Raw genomic sequence first — 16,908 nt, 5'->3', positions numbered from 1 at the left:
ATGTATTATGAATTTAAGAATTTTCAAATGAAGTAAAATATCTTTTATAATAACATGTAACTTATATGCCATCAATAACCACTTTATATGAAAGCCATATTCGACTTAAACAATTCATATACTTATTGTTAACCAATTTATTTCATTCAAAGTAGAATAATCAGGTATAAAGCATGTTTATTACACTAGTCCTCAAAGTTTTATAATAACGTTTTATTATTCAATGAATACACAAATTTGGGGACTTTTAATCAATTTTGATTGGTTGGTTAATTAAGTTGAGTGTCCAAACGTTTAAACCACAAATTGTAATCTACAGAAAGTGTAATTTTGTGAAAAATCATTGGGAATGTATTCAATTCATCGGTGATTGTCTTATCCCTGTAGATCCCTGCATATAATTGGCCAGGCTACAACCCTTTCTTTTCCTTAATTTGTGATAGCTATCAAAGTCAGAATTTTCCAAAGTCCTATTCCTATTTCCCTAATTTGTGTGTGTGTGTGTGTGAAAAAACGGGAAATTATCGCGCAATGAATGTTAATCATTGTTGCATTGTTTTTTAATGAAAAAGGTTAATTCCTTTTTTAACATTAGAGGTAATGCAGTTAGATTGTATGCGTATGTTTTTGCTAAGGGGGGGGGGGGGGGTTGGTTCGAACTCATATGCGTTTCCTCTTGAAATGCTTTGTTGAGTAGAGAACCTCCGTTACTTTTAATTAATTGAAAATAAGCTAGGGGTAGTTATTTGTTTGTTTGTTTGTTTTTATTACTTTATGTCAGGTTAGGTCAGGTTATATTGGGTACAGGGTAGCAAAAATGTATACAGTGGACAGACATTTACTAATATAACTGATCAAAATATAACATAGCTCAAATTATATTATATTATTAAATACTAGCGGATTCGCCCCTAGCCTCTAGGGGCTTTGCCCCAAGAGGTTTGATCAAACCATTTTTTTTTAATTTAGATTTTTTTTTTTTAATTTCTTTGGGGGGGGGGGTTATTTTTTATGGGAGGGGGGGAGTCGACCGCATTATTTTAATTCTAGTTTTAAAAAGAAATTTTTTTTTAGAGGGGGTATTTTTAATTTTTGGGGGTGTTGGGGGTGTCCCACCCCCCAAGAAAATAGTTATAAACCTTCCCGGGACCTATGAGAAGCTACCCTGATAAGAAGAACCCGATCGGTTCAGCGGTTAGCGAGATCCATCGGTACAAACATACAAACACACATCCTGTTACTTTATTATAAGGATAAATCTGAGCAGCTAAGTATACCCAAAAGACAACATATCCTTTGATTGCGTAATCTTTGTTTGAAAACCTTTTAACTCTGCATAGAAGTCAGCTTAAGAGATGTATTGTCATAATTGTCATACTCACGTGTTTGACATAGCAGCAGAGGGCACCATTTTATTGTCTTTTTGTTTTACCTGCGTTGTTTTTTCGCTAGGAAAGTGGGGTTATAGAAGCTCTAGTCCATTAACTCTAGAATAATTTGCAACAACGAAAGTGAAATGAGATTTACAAGGAAGCATTAATCGAAAGTGTTACCTCAATACATTATAAAAATAAAAGTCTTCAAATTAGCAAAATATATATTCCACCAAGATTTATTAAAAACGGAATTTTATAAATATTTGCTTTCTGGATGATTAACCCATATTCCTTTCCTTATTGTAGGCTCGGGATGGCGGTGGTACCCTCCCAAATAGTTATAAACCTTCCCATAACATATGAGAAGCTTCCCTGTAAAGGCTAATGAACCATTTCGGTTAGGCGGTTAGCGAGATCCTTCAACACAAACAAACAAGCATACGTTACTTTAACTGTTATTGGTCATTAGGATAAAGAATAATTCTTCATATATTATCTCTTTTAGGTTGTAAAATACCTTATTAAAAATTGGTTACATCGTGTGATAGTTGAAATTTAGGAAGAGTTTAGTAAAGTAGTTATTTGGAAAAATATTCACTTAATCTCGAGTGTCTTACAGTTTACCAACTGGATTTTAATGGATAATTATCATCATAAGTAGCGTAGATAATACAACAAATTTTAGGTAGTAAAATCAATTTATCAGACTTAATTTGATAGATTTACTGACAGATGGGCAGAGAGTTGGACAGACATCAAATATTCAAACGAAGATATTGAAATCTTTACTGCTGGACGGTATGACAGAGAGACATACGTTCTTTCAAAGTTATAAATGGATAGGGATAAAAGTACTGGCATAGATTATTGGTACTGGATTAGCCTTGCTAAAAAATGTTGACTTATTGAAATTTGTCAAAACCCAACATTGAAGGTTTGAAAATAAACAAATAAAATTGACTTGTCTTGCTAAATGTGTATACCTTAATTTTAAGTCTTTATTCGCTTTGGCCAGTTGTGTTTTTGCCGTCCATCCCTTTATGTTGGACAAACGACAAGCTTCATTGGTGATGCTTGCATTTAGGATGGTACCATCTTTTTGTTGCAAAAAACTAAAATATTAATCAGTTAAATAATGTAAAAAGGAGAAAAATGTTTAAGAAAATAATGTAGCTATGTAAAGCGGATTTATGATAAGATAACAAAATTTTATTAAAAGCATTGAGTGTTTTACTTTTTTTTTTGAGGGGGAGGGAATTTTTTTTTTCTATAGGCGATTTCTCTTAGTAGAGTAGAGTTATAAACTTTCTCTGGAACTATAAGAAGCTTCATTGTAAAGGAGAATGATATCTGATCAGCAATTAGCGAGATCTTATGATACAGACAGAGACATTCATTGTTGCTTTTATATAAGGAACTTTTTACTTTAACCATTGAAAATTCCTAATTTATTTGCCACGTATATATTTTCTAATATGGAAATATGCGAAAGTGATTGCACAATAATTTTTCTATAGTAATATTTTCTATAAAACTGCTGATGATTTAGTTTAGGAACATAAATCATAAACTTAAAAGTCTGCAAAATATATATATATTTAATAGCGAAGCTACTCTTTGAGTAACTATGCCTGTATTTCTGTAACGGAGAATTCTTTTCAGTATATTACATCTCTATCTATCTCTCTGTCTCTCTTTCTCTGTCTCTCTTTCTGTCTCTCTATCTTTCTTTCTTTCTCTTTCTCTCTCTCTCTCATTCTTACTCTAATTGTATGTCGTCATGTTGAACTTTTATTTTATTTTATTTAAGAAAAATTTAAGTAATTTAAGATTATATTCATTAGAAAAAATAATACATTCATATATTTTAGTTTAATATATTAATTTGAAGATGATATTTTTCTAGGGACAATTTCTCTTATAGCTGTTGAGTTACTCTATTTTACAATATAAGGCTTCCTATAAATGGAGAATTCGTTCCTTTTATTGATAAATTTTAGTGTAAACAGACTTACATCCAACCTCTTTTAACAAAGTACAAAGTATTTGGAAATCTATCTATATCTATCTCCCCATCCTAACCATAAGATCTATTTAAAAGCTGGACAAAAATAGCTTAAAACTAGCACTTGCCACTAAATGCAGCTTACTTCATATTCCATGATTTTAAATTTTCTGTAGTCGAGGTTTCGTGATTAAATATTATATTATTTTTAGGAAATTATTTCAACACGAAGAGTCAAAATTATCAACCATGTATGGTCGCTACTGTGTCAACAAAACCAGGTACATTAAAGCTTAAATTTATTCACCAAAAAAAAATTTTATTGCTTTTTGTGGTCCTTAGGAGAGGTCTCCATAATATTTGCCAGTCACACGAAGGTGTACCTTATCTTCACTGTTTTAAACTGGGTCTTTTTCTATAAAGTTATAAGTTTTATGGCTTAAGTGTAAAAGTATAAGGATGTAATTCTTAGCAGTTTCAGCGGTTTTAATCTACTTTTTAGTTACAACGGCATGATTTGCCTGTAATTTTATGTTTTCTTCTTAATTTTCTATTTAATTTTGAATTATTTGTTTAGATCCTCTGTATTGGTTGATCAGTATATCCAGTATTTTGCGCATTTCCAACTCAAAAATCATCTTCCCCTTAGGTAAATTAAGATACCTGAGCTTGATCTTTAAATCAACACTAAAATGATTTAAAGTTCAAGCTCTGGTAGAAAATTTAAAATCTTTCAAATATATTTCCTATGTAGTTTTTAACTATTGAACTTAAAAAATAGGTTCCACGCCAAACGTAGGAGTGGAAAAAAATCGGAGTGGACAAACGCAGGAGTCCCAAACGTCGGAGTGGGACAAACGCAGGAGTTGACAAACGCAGGATTTTTGGGACAAACGTCAGAGTGGACAACAGGGGCGTCCAAGCTTTTTATTTTGGGGAGGGTAAAATTTTTTTAAGGGGGGGGTAATTCAGTTTTTGGGGGGGGTAAAATGGCGCGCGAAGCTCGCCGCAAATTTTTTTACCCCCCCCAAAATTTTTACCCCGGGGGTAAAATTTGCTTGGGGGGGGGGGGGGTAATTACCCCCCCTGAAATCTGTTGGCAGGGGTAAAATTTGTTACCCCCCCCCCAAAATTTACCCCCGGGGTAAAATTTTTGGGGGGGTAATTTAAATTTTATCAAAAATTTAGTATTAAAAATGCGCGCGAAGCGCGCAAAATTTTTTTTTGTTAGAGATTTTCTATTTTGGGGGGGGTATTTACCCCCCCAAAATTGTTTGGGGGGGGTAAATACCCCCTCCTAAATGGTTGGGGTTAATTTTAAATGGGGGGGGGGGGGGGTAAAATGAAAAAAATCGCCCCATTACCCCCCACCCCCCCTTGGACGTCTATGGTGGACAAACACAGGAGTCCCAAATTTTTTTCTTTCTTCAATTTTTAAATTTTGTTTCAATTTTGAATTTTTTTATACAACCTATCCCCCCCCCCCCCCTTCTCGGTCCCTTTATTTTTCTTAGTTAGGTTAGGTTAGAGGCCAGGGGGCCGAGCGCTGCGGCCATGGTCATTATTTTGTAGACAGGGGTATAAAAAAATTCAAATTGTCATATTATTAAAATAGCGGACACTCCTAGGTTTTACTTAAGCAATGTCCACTCCGACGTTTGGGACTCCTGCGTTTGTCCACTCCGACGTTTGGGACTCCTACGTTTGGGGTAGGACCAAAAAATATGCAGTTCTCTTAACTCAAGTTAAATGCACTTCGTGCAACTACTCCTTTCTCGAATTCAACTGCAGATTTATCAGCTACGTATCTAACTGTGGGTGTGACTGCCGACTACTTGATTCTTTATACTTCTATTTTTCAATTACAAAAAAAAATCCTACAAATTTAACAATTAATTTGATGCCATTAGGGTCATGTTTATTTTTATTCAGAGAATACAAGAAAGATTACATTCAATAAAATAATAAAATAAATAAATAACAAAAAAAATAATTACCTCTTACGTTTACTAAGATTAAGAATAAACAGATATAAAGCAAACGATGTGATTCACCTTTGGGGATGGTTAATAAATGTAAAGCTGTATTTTTAGAATATGTCCCAAGGCATAACCTTTAATTGATTGATTGATTGATTAGCCATAGTCTCTTAGGGTTTGGACCTAAGTAGTCATGGAGTAGGCTGAGACACTTTTGTATAGCCACTAGGGCTATCAAGCTCCACGTTCAAGCACATTATGACTTGACCCGCTATCTCATGAGAGCTTCTCATTATTACCTCACCCTCGCCAAGTATGGCAAATGTCCCAAATTAAGTCACCGTAATGAATGACGCTCTCCGCAGAGGAGCTTGGGATAAGGGTAGTACTGATATTATGTACGTGACTATTAAGTATACAAACTTTCTCAATAATCCCCTTCTTACACAACCAGGGGAAGTTGCGTGAATGTATTCAACTGAGAAATTCGAGTTGCCACATGGGGACTAGAACTCGAACTCTCATCACCGTAACTCAGTGCGTTACCACTGAGCTACGACGCCCCTATAACCTTTCAATTGCACCACCTTTTTATGCGAAGGCATTCCCCCTACTATTTTATTTATCTAACATAGCAGCTACGTCTTTAGTTATGACACAGTTTGTGTAGGGTCGAACCATCTACAATCTACACGACGACGAGCGATGGGCTACAAGTTTTATTATGAATGATACATGACAAACTATACATAACGCTATTTAATTAATTTCAAATTTTTGGGTCATAACCGTATGCGGTGTTTTTTTGATTTTTTCTTGTATTTTTAGAATTGATGCTGAGTTGATCAAACCTATACAAAGGATAACAAGGTAAATATTACAAAATAGTATAAGTAGCGCAGCTACTTTATCATAAAGGTGTTCCATGAAAAGATTTTTTTTTTGGACTGAGTTAAAAATAATGTTTGGAGATGGGGGAGGAAGGGGGGGGGGGTTAAATATTGTTGAATTCTAGTAAATCAAGTTATAAAGGACACTCAAACAATTTAGATATACATCAAGAATTTTAGCTTTTTAGAAAGCTCCCTTTATTTTTTGATTACACTATCTACAAAAAAAAATTGCCATTGATTTAAAAATGTTTAGGCAATTCTTTTGTCTATATTGATTGAATCGCTTTAAAAATAAAACTTCTTTTAGATACCACATGTTTTTGAGTTCTCTGGCGAAAACGTCGCGCGACTTGGGACTGAACGGAGCAGCTAAAGATTTCACGCAGGCTCTAGGTTTGTTTTCTCAGCTAATATTCAAGATAGGCGTATGATTATTTTGTGGCGATTTCTATGGACATTTAGCGTATCTTATCTTAAATCTACTTTGAACTCATTATGAACTCATTATTCTATGAGATGGAAAGCAGGTTCTACACATAAGGAAAGAATGAATTGTGAATTTACAACCTATTGTTTCTAATTTCATTTCTATAGGAAAATGTAAACTGCAAAATGAGAACCGAATGTAAAAATTCCCTTGGCCAATGCACCTCTATAATCTGTCTTGTTCAAATTAACATATTTTGTTTATTTAAGATGGAATATTGCGCGCAGTGAACCATACCAATACAATGATGTGGATAGGACAAATGGAGAGCTGTCCGCTAGAATTAGCTTCCCAGGTTTAGATAGATGGATAGTTGAATAGATAGATAGGTAGATAAATTAATTGATGGATAGATAGATAAATTGATTGATAGATAGATAGATAAATTGATTGATAGATAGATAAATGGATAGGACAAATAAAAAGCTGTCCCCTTGAATTATCTTTCCAGGTTTAGATCGATAGATATATAGATTGACAGATATGATATAATAAGAGGTGTCTCTTGAATAAGCTTCCTATGTATTGATATATAGATATATAGATGGATAGAGTAATGAACACTTAGACAGACAGACATATAGGTGAATAGATAAATAGATAGATAGATAAATGGATTGAACATATAGATAGATAGATAGATGGATCGATGGATATATAGATGGATAGAGAGGGATGTAGATAGGTAAAATAGATAGATAGATTAATCTTTAAAGAGATATTTCTTTAATATTGTTAGTTTATAGATTAATCAGTAAAGGGAGATATCAAAATATATTAATGGATAAGGAGATAGATCAGAGCACTTAAGGAATAAGGCAATGGCGATAAATTGATGTACATCCCACCATAGGCGTCCAAGGGGGGGGGGGTAATGGGCCATTTGGCACCCCCAAAATTTTGTGAACAATACCCCCCCCAAAAAAAAATTACCTACCAACGATTTTGGGGGGGGGGGTAATTACCCCCCCCAAAATAAATGTTCTTTAAAAAAAAAATTTTTGGGGGGGGTATTTACCCCCCCAAATTGAATGTTCTTAAAAAAAAATTTTACTGAAAATTTTTTTTGGGGGGGGGAGGGAGTAATCCCCGCCCCCCCCCCCTAAAAAAAGTCATAGTGTGACAACCCCAATATAGTCCAACCAGTTAAAACAGTTCTTAACCATGATAACAAAAAATTTGATAGTTTGATCATGTTTTATTTGCTTGGGCCTTTATAAGGGCTAAAACCATCCCGGGGATCTATGATGTAATTGTAAAGCACTGAAGATTCCATAAAATAGATACCTAACTAAATTAAATATTTCATTAAATAATGAAAAAGAATTTCTATAGGCGATTTCTTTTGGGAGGATGTCAGGGTGTCTCAAAACTAGTTATAAAACTTACCAGGACCTATAAGACGCTTCACTTTAAAGTATAATCATATTGGTTCATTGGTTAGTGAGTTAATTATTGTATTTTTATGTTCTAAAGAATGAGATACTACTATATATTTGAATAGTAGTGGCGCCCTTAGCATCTAAGAACTCGTGTTTTCTAAAGGGTAAAAAGGGAGGAGAAAAATAGCCTAAAACCACTCAAAGGATTGACCTATAATATTGTGTAACCATCATGGGATCTATGTGAAGCTTTCCTAAAAAGGAGAACTCAGTATTAAAAGTAATGAAATCTGAAGCTATAGTCAAATAAACCTTACTTACTACTTTATGTTATAGGATAGTACTTATTAACTTAATAGATTAGGTAGGTGCTTTTTTTACATAATTAAATTACCCCCCCCAAAAATTTTACCCCCGGGGTAAATTAGTTTGGGGGGGTAATTACCCCCCCCCCAACAGATTTGGGGGGAGTATTTACCCCCCCCAACAGACTTTAGGGGGGGTAATTACCCCCCCCAATCAAATTTTACCCCCGGGGTAAAAATTTTGGGGGGGATAAAAAAAAATTTCGGCGCGCTTCGCGCGCCATTTTACCCCCCCCAAACACGAATTACCCCCCCCCAAAAAAAAAGCTTGGACGCCCCTGCATCCCACATGGCGATAAACAATATTATACATTTTGTAATTTAAAATTATTAGGTAAAAAGTTAAGACACTTTTTGTTTGGAACCAACCAATCAAAATTCAATAAAAGTTTGTGAGCCAACGAATAATGTATCGTGGTTTAAAACCTTGGGTACCTATGTGAATTAGCCCCCAATTTGTCCCTGAGATAGATTGACAATTCTAAATACTGATAGTGGAAACATCCTATTTATTTTTTAGGGACAGCTGCTGAAAGAAGGAAGAATCACATCAAAACTTGTCAGAGAACGGAGAAGGTCTTTCCAAGGTAGAAACTTTGATTTAGTTTTACCTCAGAATTTGTCTCACAGTTCTAATTTTCTATTAGGATAGCCTAAAATTAGCTCATATATTATTAAAGATGGTGCCTTTTAAGTTTTCAATACCTTTCAATTAAAAGGGGTGCAATATGGGGGTTTAGAGGGGTGTCAACACCCTTTTCAAATTGAAATTTGGAAGGCCTACCTTAAACTTTTGAACTCATAAAGGTTTCCCCCCACCTGATGAATCGATGTGCACGCCACTGCTTTCAATGATTAGTAGGTTTGTGGAAATCTATTACAATTGTTTAACACCCAGAATTTTACTCCTGACAGACAACCATCCCTTTGGTTGCACGACTTTTGTCAAGAGAGACATAGGACAATAGCGACAAAATTTACCTACACCTCTTAATATCCCCCATTATTTACTCGTCACAAAACACATAATTACAAACACGTAGAAGATTAAATAATGGCCAATTGCCCTATCCCTGTTTCCCAGATAATCTCAAATTGTTGGGTAAATAGAATTTGATCTTCAAAGTTACATAAATTTAGAATCATGGATATGCCACTGGTAAAAAAACTGTTCTACTTACTATTTTACATACTAGCGGCTTCGCCCCTAGCCTTTAGGGGCTTCGCCCTATAAAATAATGGGAAGTCAACCCTTCTAAATAGAAATATTTTAAAAAGTTATTCTTTGTTTAATTAATCTGTGGTAAAATTAAACCCAGGTTGTGCGCTGTATGCACAAAAATTTAAATTCGTAAAAATTAAACCCAGGTTGTTTGCCGTATACACAAAAATTTAAATTCGTAAAAATTAATTGATCGCATACACAAAAATTTAAATTTGAAGAAAGAAAAAAAAAATTTTTTTTTTTGGGGGGGGATCATGGGGGCTTCGCCCCATGTTGCAGAGGGGTTCTCCCACCCCAATTACTGGTTTTTAGTTTTTGAAAGTGTTGGGGATGTTCCACCCCATAAGAAAATAAATAGCCTGAAACCACCACAGGACTAGTAGGTATATTCCCTGAAGAGTAGAATCCGATCGGTTCAGACAGGCGGACAGACATCAAGCTACTTTGTATTATAGATTGTATTATTAATTTACTCTCATTACACAGCGTTGAAAGAAGAGTGTATAAATTCTATTCCATTGTCCCTTTCCTTCCTGCTTTTAAGTACATTTAAACAAATTTTTAAAGAAAATATAACCACACAAAAAGAAATATTTGAAATACGTATAAAATTCAATTTCATAAAGTTTTGTTATAAAATTTTGGTAGTAGAAATGATAGTCTATGAGTAAATGTGTCTGTTTTTCTTTTTTTGGTAATACTGCTCCCGTTTCGAGTCTCTCTCTATTTGAAGTAGTAGGCTGTGTATGCGTGTGTGTGTATTTGGAGTAAAATATCAAAAAGTTTTTTCGGATACTTTTTGAGATACTTTTTTGAAACTGAAATTGCAAATGAACTTTTTAAATATGAAACTCTTTTGTCTGTTTATGTCTCAAAAATCTATAAATTTTCTTTCCTTTTTGAGCTGCGTTATTTCTGACTGTTGCCATCCTAGCTTAAAATATCCGTTTATTTCAAATCAAAATATGCATCTAAATAAATTTTTTGTTTTTTTTCAGAAAAAAAAGAAAAATCTATAATAAGACAGTTATATAACAGTATTTTATTAGTTTATTTAAATCTATCTTTTGAAGATAAAAGATTTAATTTTGCACTTAAATGCTAGCAAAAAAATCTTTCAAATGTGTTAATATTTATTTAAATGATACCAATAACAGCATAATGTTTTACAACAAAATTGTCAGTCCAATAGAATATTATCAGGGCTTAGTGGCCAGGAATAAGGTATAACCAACAAGCAAAATAAATCTAAAATAATATTTGGGCGGCAAATGGAGAGGTCGTCAATTTTACGATGTGTTGCCCCCCAACGACAGCTGAAAAACACGTATAGGTTTCGTGATTTTCTTTCGAATTAATTTCGTTATTGGTATGAGCTGCTTAGTGGCCTGAGCCGCAATCAGCTGCGCGGCTTACATAGTAGCAGACATCAAATTTCAATTATGCCTACGTCAGTCGTACTTAGCCTAAGCTAAATATTCAGCTGCGACAACCATAAGACAAAGCCTTTTCAGCGTGACTGAAGGCAGCTGCAGTTCCTTGTTTATTAGTATAATTTGACATGTTTAGCTTTTTTCGTCTAAAAATAGTTATAATTTTATTGCTAAGATTATGTATTTAGTAGTTTTTGGTTTGAATGTTTATGTCATTTGATATCAATTTGAGAGTTTTTAGTAAGACTATAATTTTGTTTCTTTTTCTAGATCTTCTGTCAAGAAATTCAGTTGGAACGCCAAGTTATTTGTTTCTCTTTCAACATTCTCTAATCTTGTGCAGGTGAGGCATTTGATTGTACAACCTTTGTCTGCAAGTCTTGATTCTATTTGACTACAGTATCTATACCAGGGGTGGGGGCAATGGATTGTTAATCATTCTGGTACCCAAAGTTTTATCAACAGGCTCTCTCTTATTCTTGATATAAAGAATTAGAAATATTGTTTATTATCATTGGGGATGTACAGGTATCAGGAAGATAAGATATTGAAATTAACACAAAATTCGCTGATTTTTATTTTGTTGATTTTTAACAATCGAAATCATTTGACTTTGTTATAAATAAATGGAGTAAAATTTTATGACGTAGCGATACATTTAAGGATTTTCCCGATCAAAATTTAGATTTAATAGCTATTCGAACTAAGCTAATACCTGTTTTTAGAAAGCAATATATGGATTATTATTTTCCAAGAATGTTGCTGCGCTACAAATAAACATAATTGTCCTTGTTTTGATACAATTTTCTAATAATTATATTTTTTAGAGAGTTGTCCTCATTTGAAGATAGTTGTGACCCACGTATTGTTTACGCTACCCATATCAGGTATACATTTATTAAAAACGTTTGTTCCAACATTATATCATAACTAGCGGATACAACCAAGGAGCACTTGAGGAGGGGGGAGTTGAATTCGATAACCCAATTTTTTTTAATTTAAAAAGAAAATTTTTGGGGGGATTTGTTGAGAGGGGTGGTTTGGTGTCGATCACAGCCCTCTCCCCCATTTTTAATTTTATGACCCATGAGAAGCTACCCTGTAAAGCAGAACCATATCAGACAGATATCCTGTTACTCATTATAAAGATTTTAATAGTAAAAATATATACAATCTTTAACTTCTCACACCCATATATCGATCCATCTATCCATTTATGTAGCTATATATACATCTTTCCATCATCTATCTATTTTTCTTCTATCTTCCCCATATATTGATCCTCAATTCCTCCATCCATCCATCTATCCCACATTTTATCCATCAATCCATCTCCCCGTCTATTTATTTATCCATCTATCTATCTATCTAAGAATCTATTAATTTAGTGTAAATCAACTACGTCTCCGGGATACATGTGGGGAGGATACCAACACATTTGAGCTACAGAGAGTGGAAGGAGTAAAGGGGCTCCTACACCCCCTACAGGTTTGCTTTTACTGTTTTGCTTATGTATCCATTTACACCTTCGGTGTTTTTTTGCCTCTTATTTTAGATTAATTATTTTGGCGTTATCCTCTTTTTTTCAATTTTGAAAATTTGATTTAAAAATTAGTTGTTTAGAAATATAAATCAGCATTATAAGAATGGACGTGATTGACCATAGGGAAGTAAAGACTTTAAGTGGTGAACAGGGGGAAGGCATTTTTTCCCTAATTATACTGTTATAAGGGGTGTTACCACCTCCCTTCCCCACGCCACTCGCACTAAAAAGAGAAACTAAATAATAAACGCTCCTTTGCTATAAAACTTGGGATCTACTGCAGTTCACGGTAAAATATTGCTGGTAACGAATATTGCTAAAAATTTATGAATTTTAAAGGCTGCTAGCTGCCAAACGGCTGAACGTACAGATCATACCCGCACACCATTTTAAGCGGCATAAGGAGGCCTACAAATAATCTGGAATAGCCAAGATCCAATGATGCACAGGGAAGGCTTCACTGAAGAAAAACCGCGTAAAATAGGTCTTTTTCGCGCATTTCTCTGCACTGCAAGATAATTATGCATTATTGATTAATGGCTATTCCAGATTATTTGTAGGCCTTTTTATGCCGCTTAAAACTATGTGCGGGCATGATCTGTACGTTCAGCCGTTTGGCAGCTAGCAGCCTTTAAAATTCATAATTTTTTAGCAATATTCGTTACCAGCAATATTTTACCGTGAACTGCAGTAGATCCAAAACTTGTTTATAAATGCTTTAACTATGTCTTAAGCAATATATATAGTTATATATAATTTTATCATGTCTTGGCTTCATTTTGTATAGATATCGTCATCCTTGTTCATTTTTTGTAGAGAGTTGATGGGAGCAGTCTCCACCCCCTTCACGGAAGTATGGGAGGCTCTGAACCCCAAGAAGGAGCAATAGCGAGGTGTTTATTTAATTATCTATTCATCTATCTGTCTATTTTTCTGTTATTTCTTTTTAGAAACATAGGTATATTGATAATATTGATACTGTACATTTACTTATCTTTAAAACGTATGTATACCTAAATGTTTTATTTAAAAATTCTATGGAATTAAATACTTATTTATCCTTAAATATTGTTGCCTTTTCTCGTACAACCTAAATTACAATTACATATTTGATGTAGTTTTGACTTTTTATAGCATTTTCAAGCTAAATTTTAGAAGATTTTTTTTCTTCCAATAAATTTTATTTAAATTTAGGATAATATGTGCAAATGAAAGTGAGAAGAACGCCTGGGTTTCTGCCATCAATGCTGAAATTAAAAGTATCAGGGGAGTTGGAATTAAACTTTATAATAATTTTATTTAAACAACAAGGATGACATGTTCCTTAGTAGCGCTGCAATAATAAAAAATAAAGAACCTAGAAAAAGTGTCTGACTCTGATTATGACGTAAAAAAAAATTGCTAATTAGAGGCCAGTATTCACTGTAATTGACCAATGCAATGGTAAAATTTATAGTGGCCTCTCATTGGCTAATTTTTTTTTACGTCATAATCAGAGTCAGACACTTTTACTATGTTCATAAATAACATTGTATGAAAATTAGGGAGGGGGTGTTTATTGAACTTTAATTTAATCTTAATTGGGCCAGTCGTAAAAACAAGCAGTCTCAAAATTTTTCCACCAACAATTAAATTCTATAAAAGGTGTAACTTTGTTTATCATCATTGGGGTAAATAAAATTCTGAATAATTTCAAGAATATATAGACTATTATGGTCCTAGGACAAACGCAGGAGTCCCAAACGTCTGAGTGGACAAACGTCAGAGTGGACATTTAACCTAACCTAATCTATCTTGTAGGTTTTTTAAATACCTAACCCCTGCGGGGGGCTTATTTGTACATTCATATCTTAACCTAACCTAATATGTATAGAAATACTTAATTGAATTAATATTTTAACACTCCTGCGTTTGTCCACTCCAACGTTTGGGACTCCTGTGTTTGTCCTGGAACCACTATTATTACTAAGAGAGAAGCTACACTCCAAAATAAAAAGCTCAAATAAAATTATTATAAGGGTTGATTCAACTTCCATTGAATATTTTGATAATAATAATAACAGTGAAAATGATATTTTAAATAAAACTACCGAATTTGACATCTCAATGTTAGAATATATTTGATTTAAAGATAAAGGTGTAGGTACAGTTACGTGACTTATCACACACACAGGCTTTAATTTCAAAAGTTTGTGTTCCAATTTGATTTTTAAGGAAATTCCCAATTCTATCTATACCTTTATCTTTAAGTGAAAATAGTGCAATATTGATTTTTATTTAACTTTAATCATAAACAGATTTTAAATCAATTCGAATCATGTAACGTTTGTATAAAGTCATACTTTTGTATCTTTCTCTGAAAGCTTACACCCCCCTGACAAATTCCTTTGCAAGCAGGATTGTATGAATTAATAAAATCATTACATGGATGAAATAAATTAAAATAACTGAATTTTTGTTAAAATCTTTGCAATGACCTGTAAACAACTTTTTGTAATATCATGGAAATGAACTCTTTGTAATATCATGAAAATGGACTCTTTGTAATATCATGAAAATGGACTCTTTGTAACTTCATGAAATTAAACTCTTTTTGTATTATCATGCATATGAACTCTTTGTAATATAAAGAGAATGGACTCTTTGTAATTGTATCAATTACTTTGCTATGAAATATATATTTTACAACAAATAAAACAGGTCAAACAAAAATATAACTTTATTAATAGCAAAAAGAGAGAATTGCAGCCCTGAAAAAAAATAATAGTAAGGAATTTATCATTTGTGAGACTAAATGTTGATTTTCTGCATCTTATGTTACAAATACATGCTGTAATTGTAACCAATAAAGATTTAAGCAATATTAAATAGGGTCAAATAATCTTAGCTAGAAAATCTTATTCTTTTTGCTCTGGTGCAATATCCCTCATTCTAATATCTTTACTTAATATTGTTCTGACTTTTTTGTAGAATATTTTTCTAAAATCTAAACAGAATTTTAATAATATAATATAATAAAATATTCTTATTGGTGTGCATTTACTTCTGCATATTTTCACATATGCTGTTTTTAATCATTTGCTGTTCTGATAATGTAATACAAACGCGGAAGTGAATGCACACTGCCTTATTTATTATCATTTTTACGGGTAACCTATAAATAAATTTAAAACATTTTTATAAAAAAAATTATATTAATTTAAAATAAAATGCAATATAAATCCATTAAAATAAAACTTTTAAATATTAAAACTATGTATCAATGTTTAAATGTCTATATATTAACTATGTTTTTCATTAAATGATAAAATTCGGATTTTGAAGCTTATTTCAAACTTCTAGTCTTTTATATATTTTTGTAATAAAATGACTTATTTTAAAACTGTGACAAAATTATTTTAGATCCTAAATTGTTAGAAATATTTTATCTTTTTGACCCTATAATTTTTTATATGAATATATGTAACCTTTGATTTTGTGTTGAAATAGATGTTTATTTTTCATTATTTTTTTTGGTTATAAGTGAAGCTACTCTATAACTACATTGTTTGTCAGTTACTAGTACGTTGGAAAGGTAATAGTTAGCTTTCGCATAGCGATTATTAAACTGAAAAATAATAAGATTATTTAAACCCCGTACTAACAAAACTGGAATTGATTTTATGATTTCTGAACTTCGTAAAAATTGTCTGCACAACGATTCGATACATGATTTTTCAGTAAGGACAAGAACCAGTTCTAATCAAGCAGATTTTAAATGATTTTACATGTTTTTATCCACAAGCAAATCAAATCTCCACAAAACATACAGAAGAACTTATTTTCTCGTATTCATTCGAATCCGGTGGATAGGAACCGGTTCTCATCCATACGAAAAAACTATGTCTAGCATCGTATTATATCCAGCTTTCTACGAATATAAAAATGTACAATCATAAGATAAAAACCAGTTTTTTAGCCGGTGCCTTCGGCACCTCTGGGCTAAAAAAACTAGTTTTAATCTCATAACTGTACATTCTATATCCGAGGAAAGCCGTTTATATGATGCGAAAATAACTATTAAGTTATTTAAGGTAAAGGTGGGTTTAGAAAGAGCTTTAGAGTTATATAAACCTGCTCAATATATTAGATAATTATTTGTAAAAAAAAAAATAGATAGAATTGTAGGTCATCCATTAACGATTTTTACAGTAACTTAAAGAACCTGTGTAGTGAATATT

At 32.8% G+C, this 16,908-nt stretch overlaps 1 protein-coding gene across 1 annotated transcript in view; it reads left to right on the top strand.

Moving 5' to 3' along the window:
- LOC145304592 (uncharacterized) overlaps positions 1-16,185 on the top strand; it is a 53,447-nt gene extending 37,262 nt beyond the window's left edge. Inside the window, exons 10-22 of the mRNA XM_080146512.1 lie at positions 3,594-3,662; positions 3,959-4,030; positions 6,189-6,230; positions 6,561-6,646; positions 6,950-7,035; positions 9,008-9,074; positions 11,416-11,488; positions 11,973-12,032; positions 12,534-12,633; positions 13,505-13,581; positions 13,883-13,954; positions 14,752-14,825; positions 14,939-16,185. Of these exons, the coding sequence (XP_080002638.1) occupies positions 3,594-3,662; positions 3,959-4,030; positions 6,189-6,230; positions 6,561-6,646; positions 6,950-7,035; positions 9,008-9,074; positions 11,416-11,488; positions 11,973-12,032; positions 12,534-12,633; positions 13,505-13,581; positions 13,883-13,954; positions 14,752-14,812 (865 nt within the window). The 3' untranslated portion in view covers positions 14,813-14,825; positions 14,939-16,185. The remainder of the gene's footprint in view (positions 1-3,593; positions 3,663-3,958; positions 4,031-6,188; positions 6,231-6,560; positions 6,647-6,949; positions 7,036-9,007; positions 9,075-11,415; positions 11,489-11,972; positions 12,033-12,533; positions 12,634-13,504; positions 13,582-13,882; positions 13,955-14,751; positions 14,826-14,938) is intronic.
- Positions 16,186-16,908: the final 723 nt, after the last annotated feature.

This window comes from Acartia tonsa, chromosome 13 (genome assembly GCF_053477335.1).
Source record: "Acartia tonsa isolate MP-2025a chromosome 13, ASM5347733v1, whole genome shotgun sequence".
Classification (NCBI taxonomy): Eukaryota; Metazoa; Arthropoda; class Copepoda; order Calanoida; family Acartiidae; genus Acartia; species Acartia tonsa.
The sequence above is the reverse complement of the archived record's forward strand: the minus strand, read 5'-3'. Positions and strand labels throughout refer to the sequence as shown.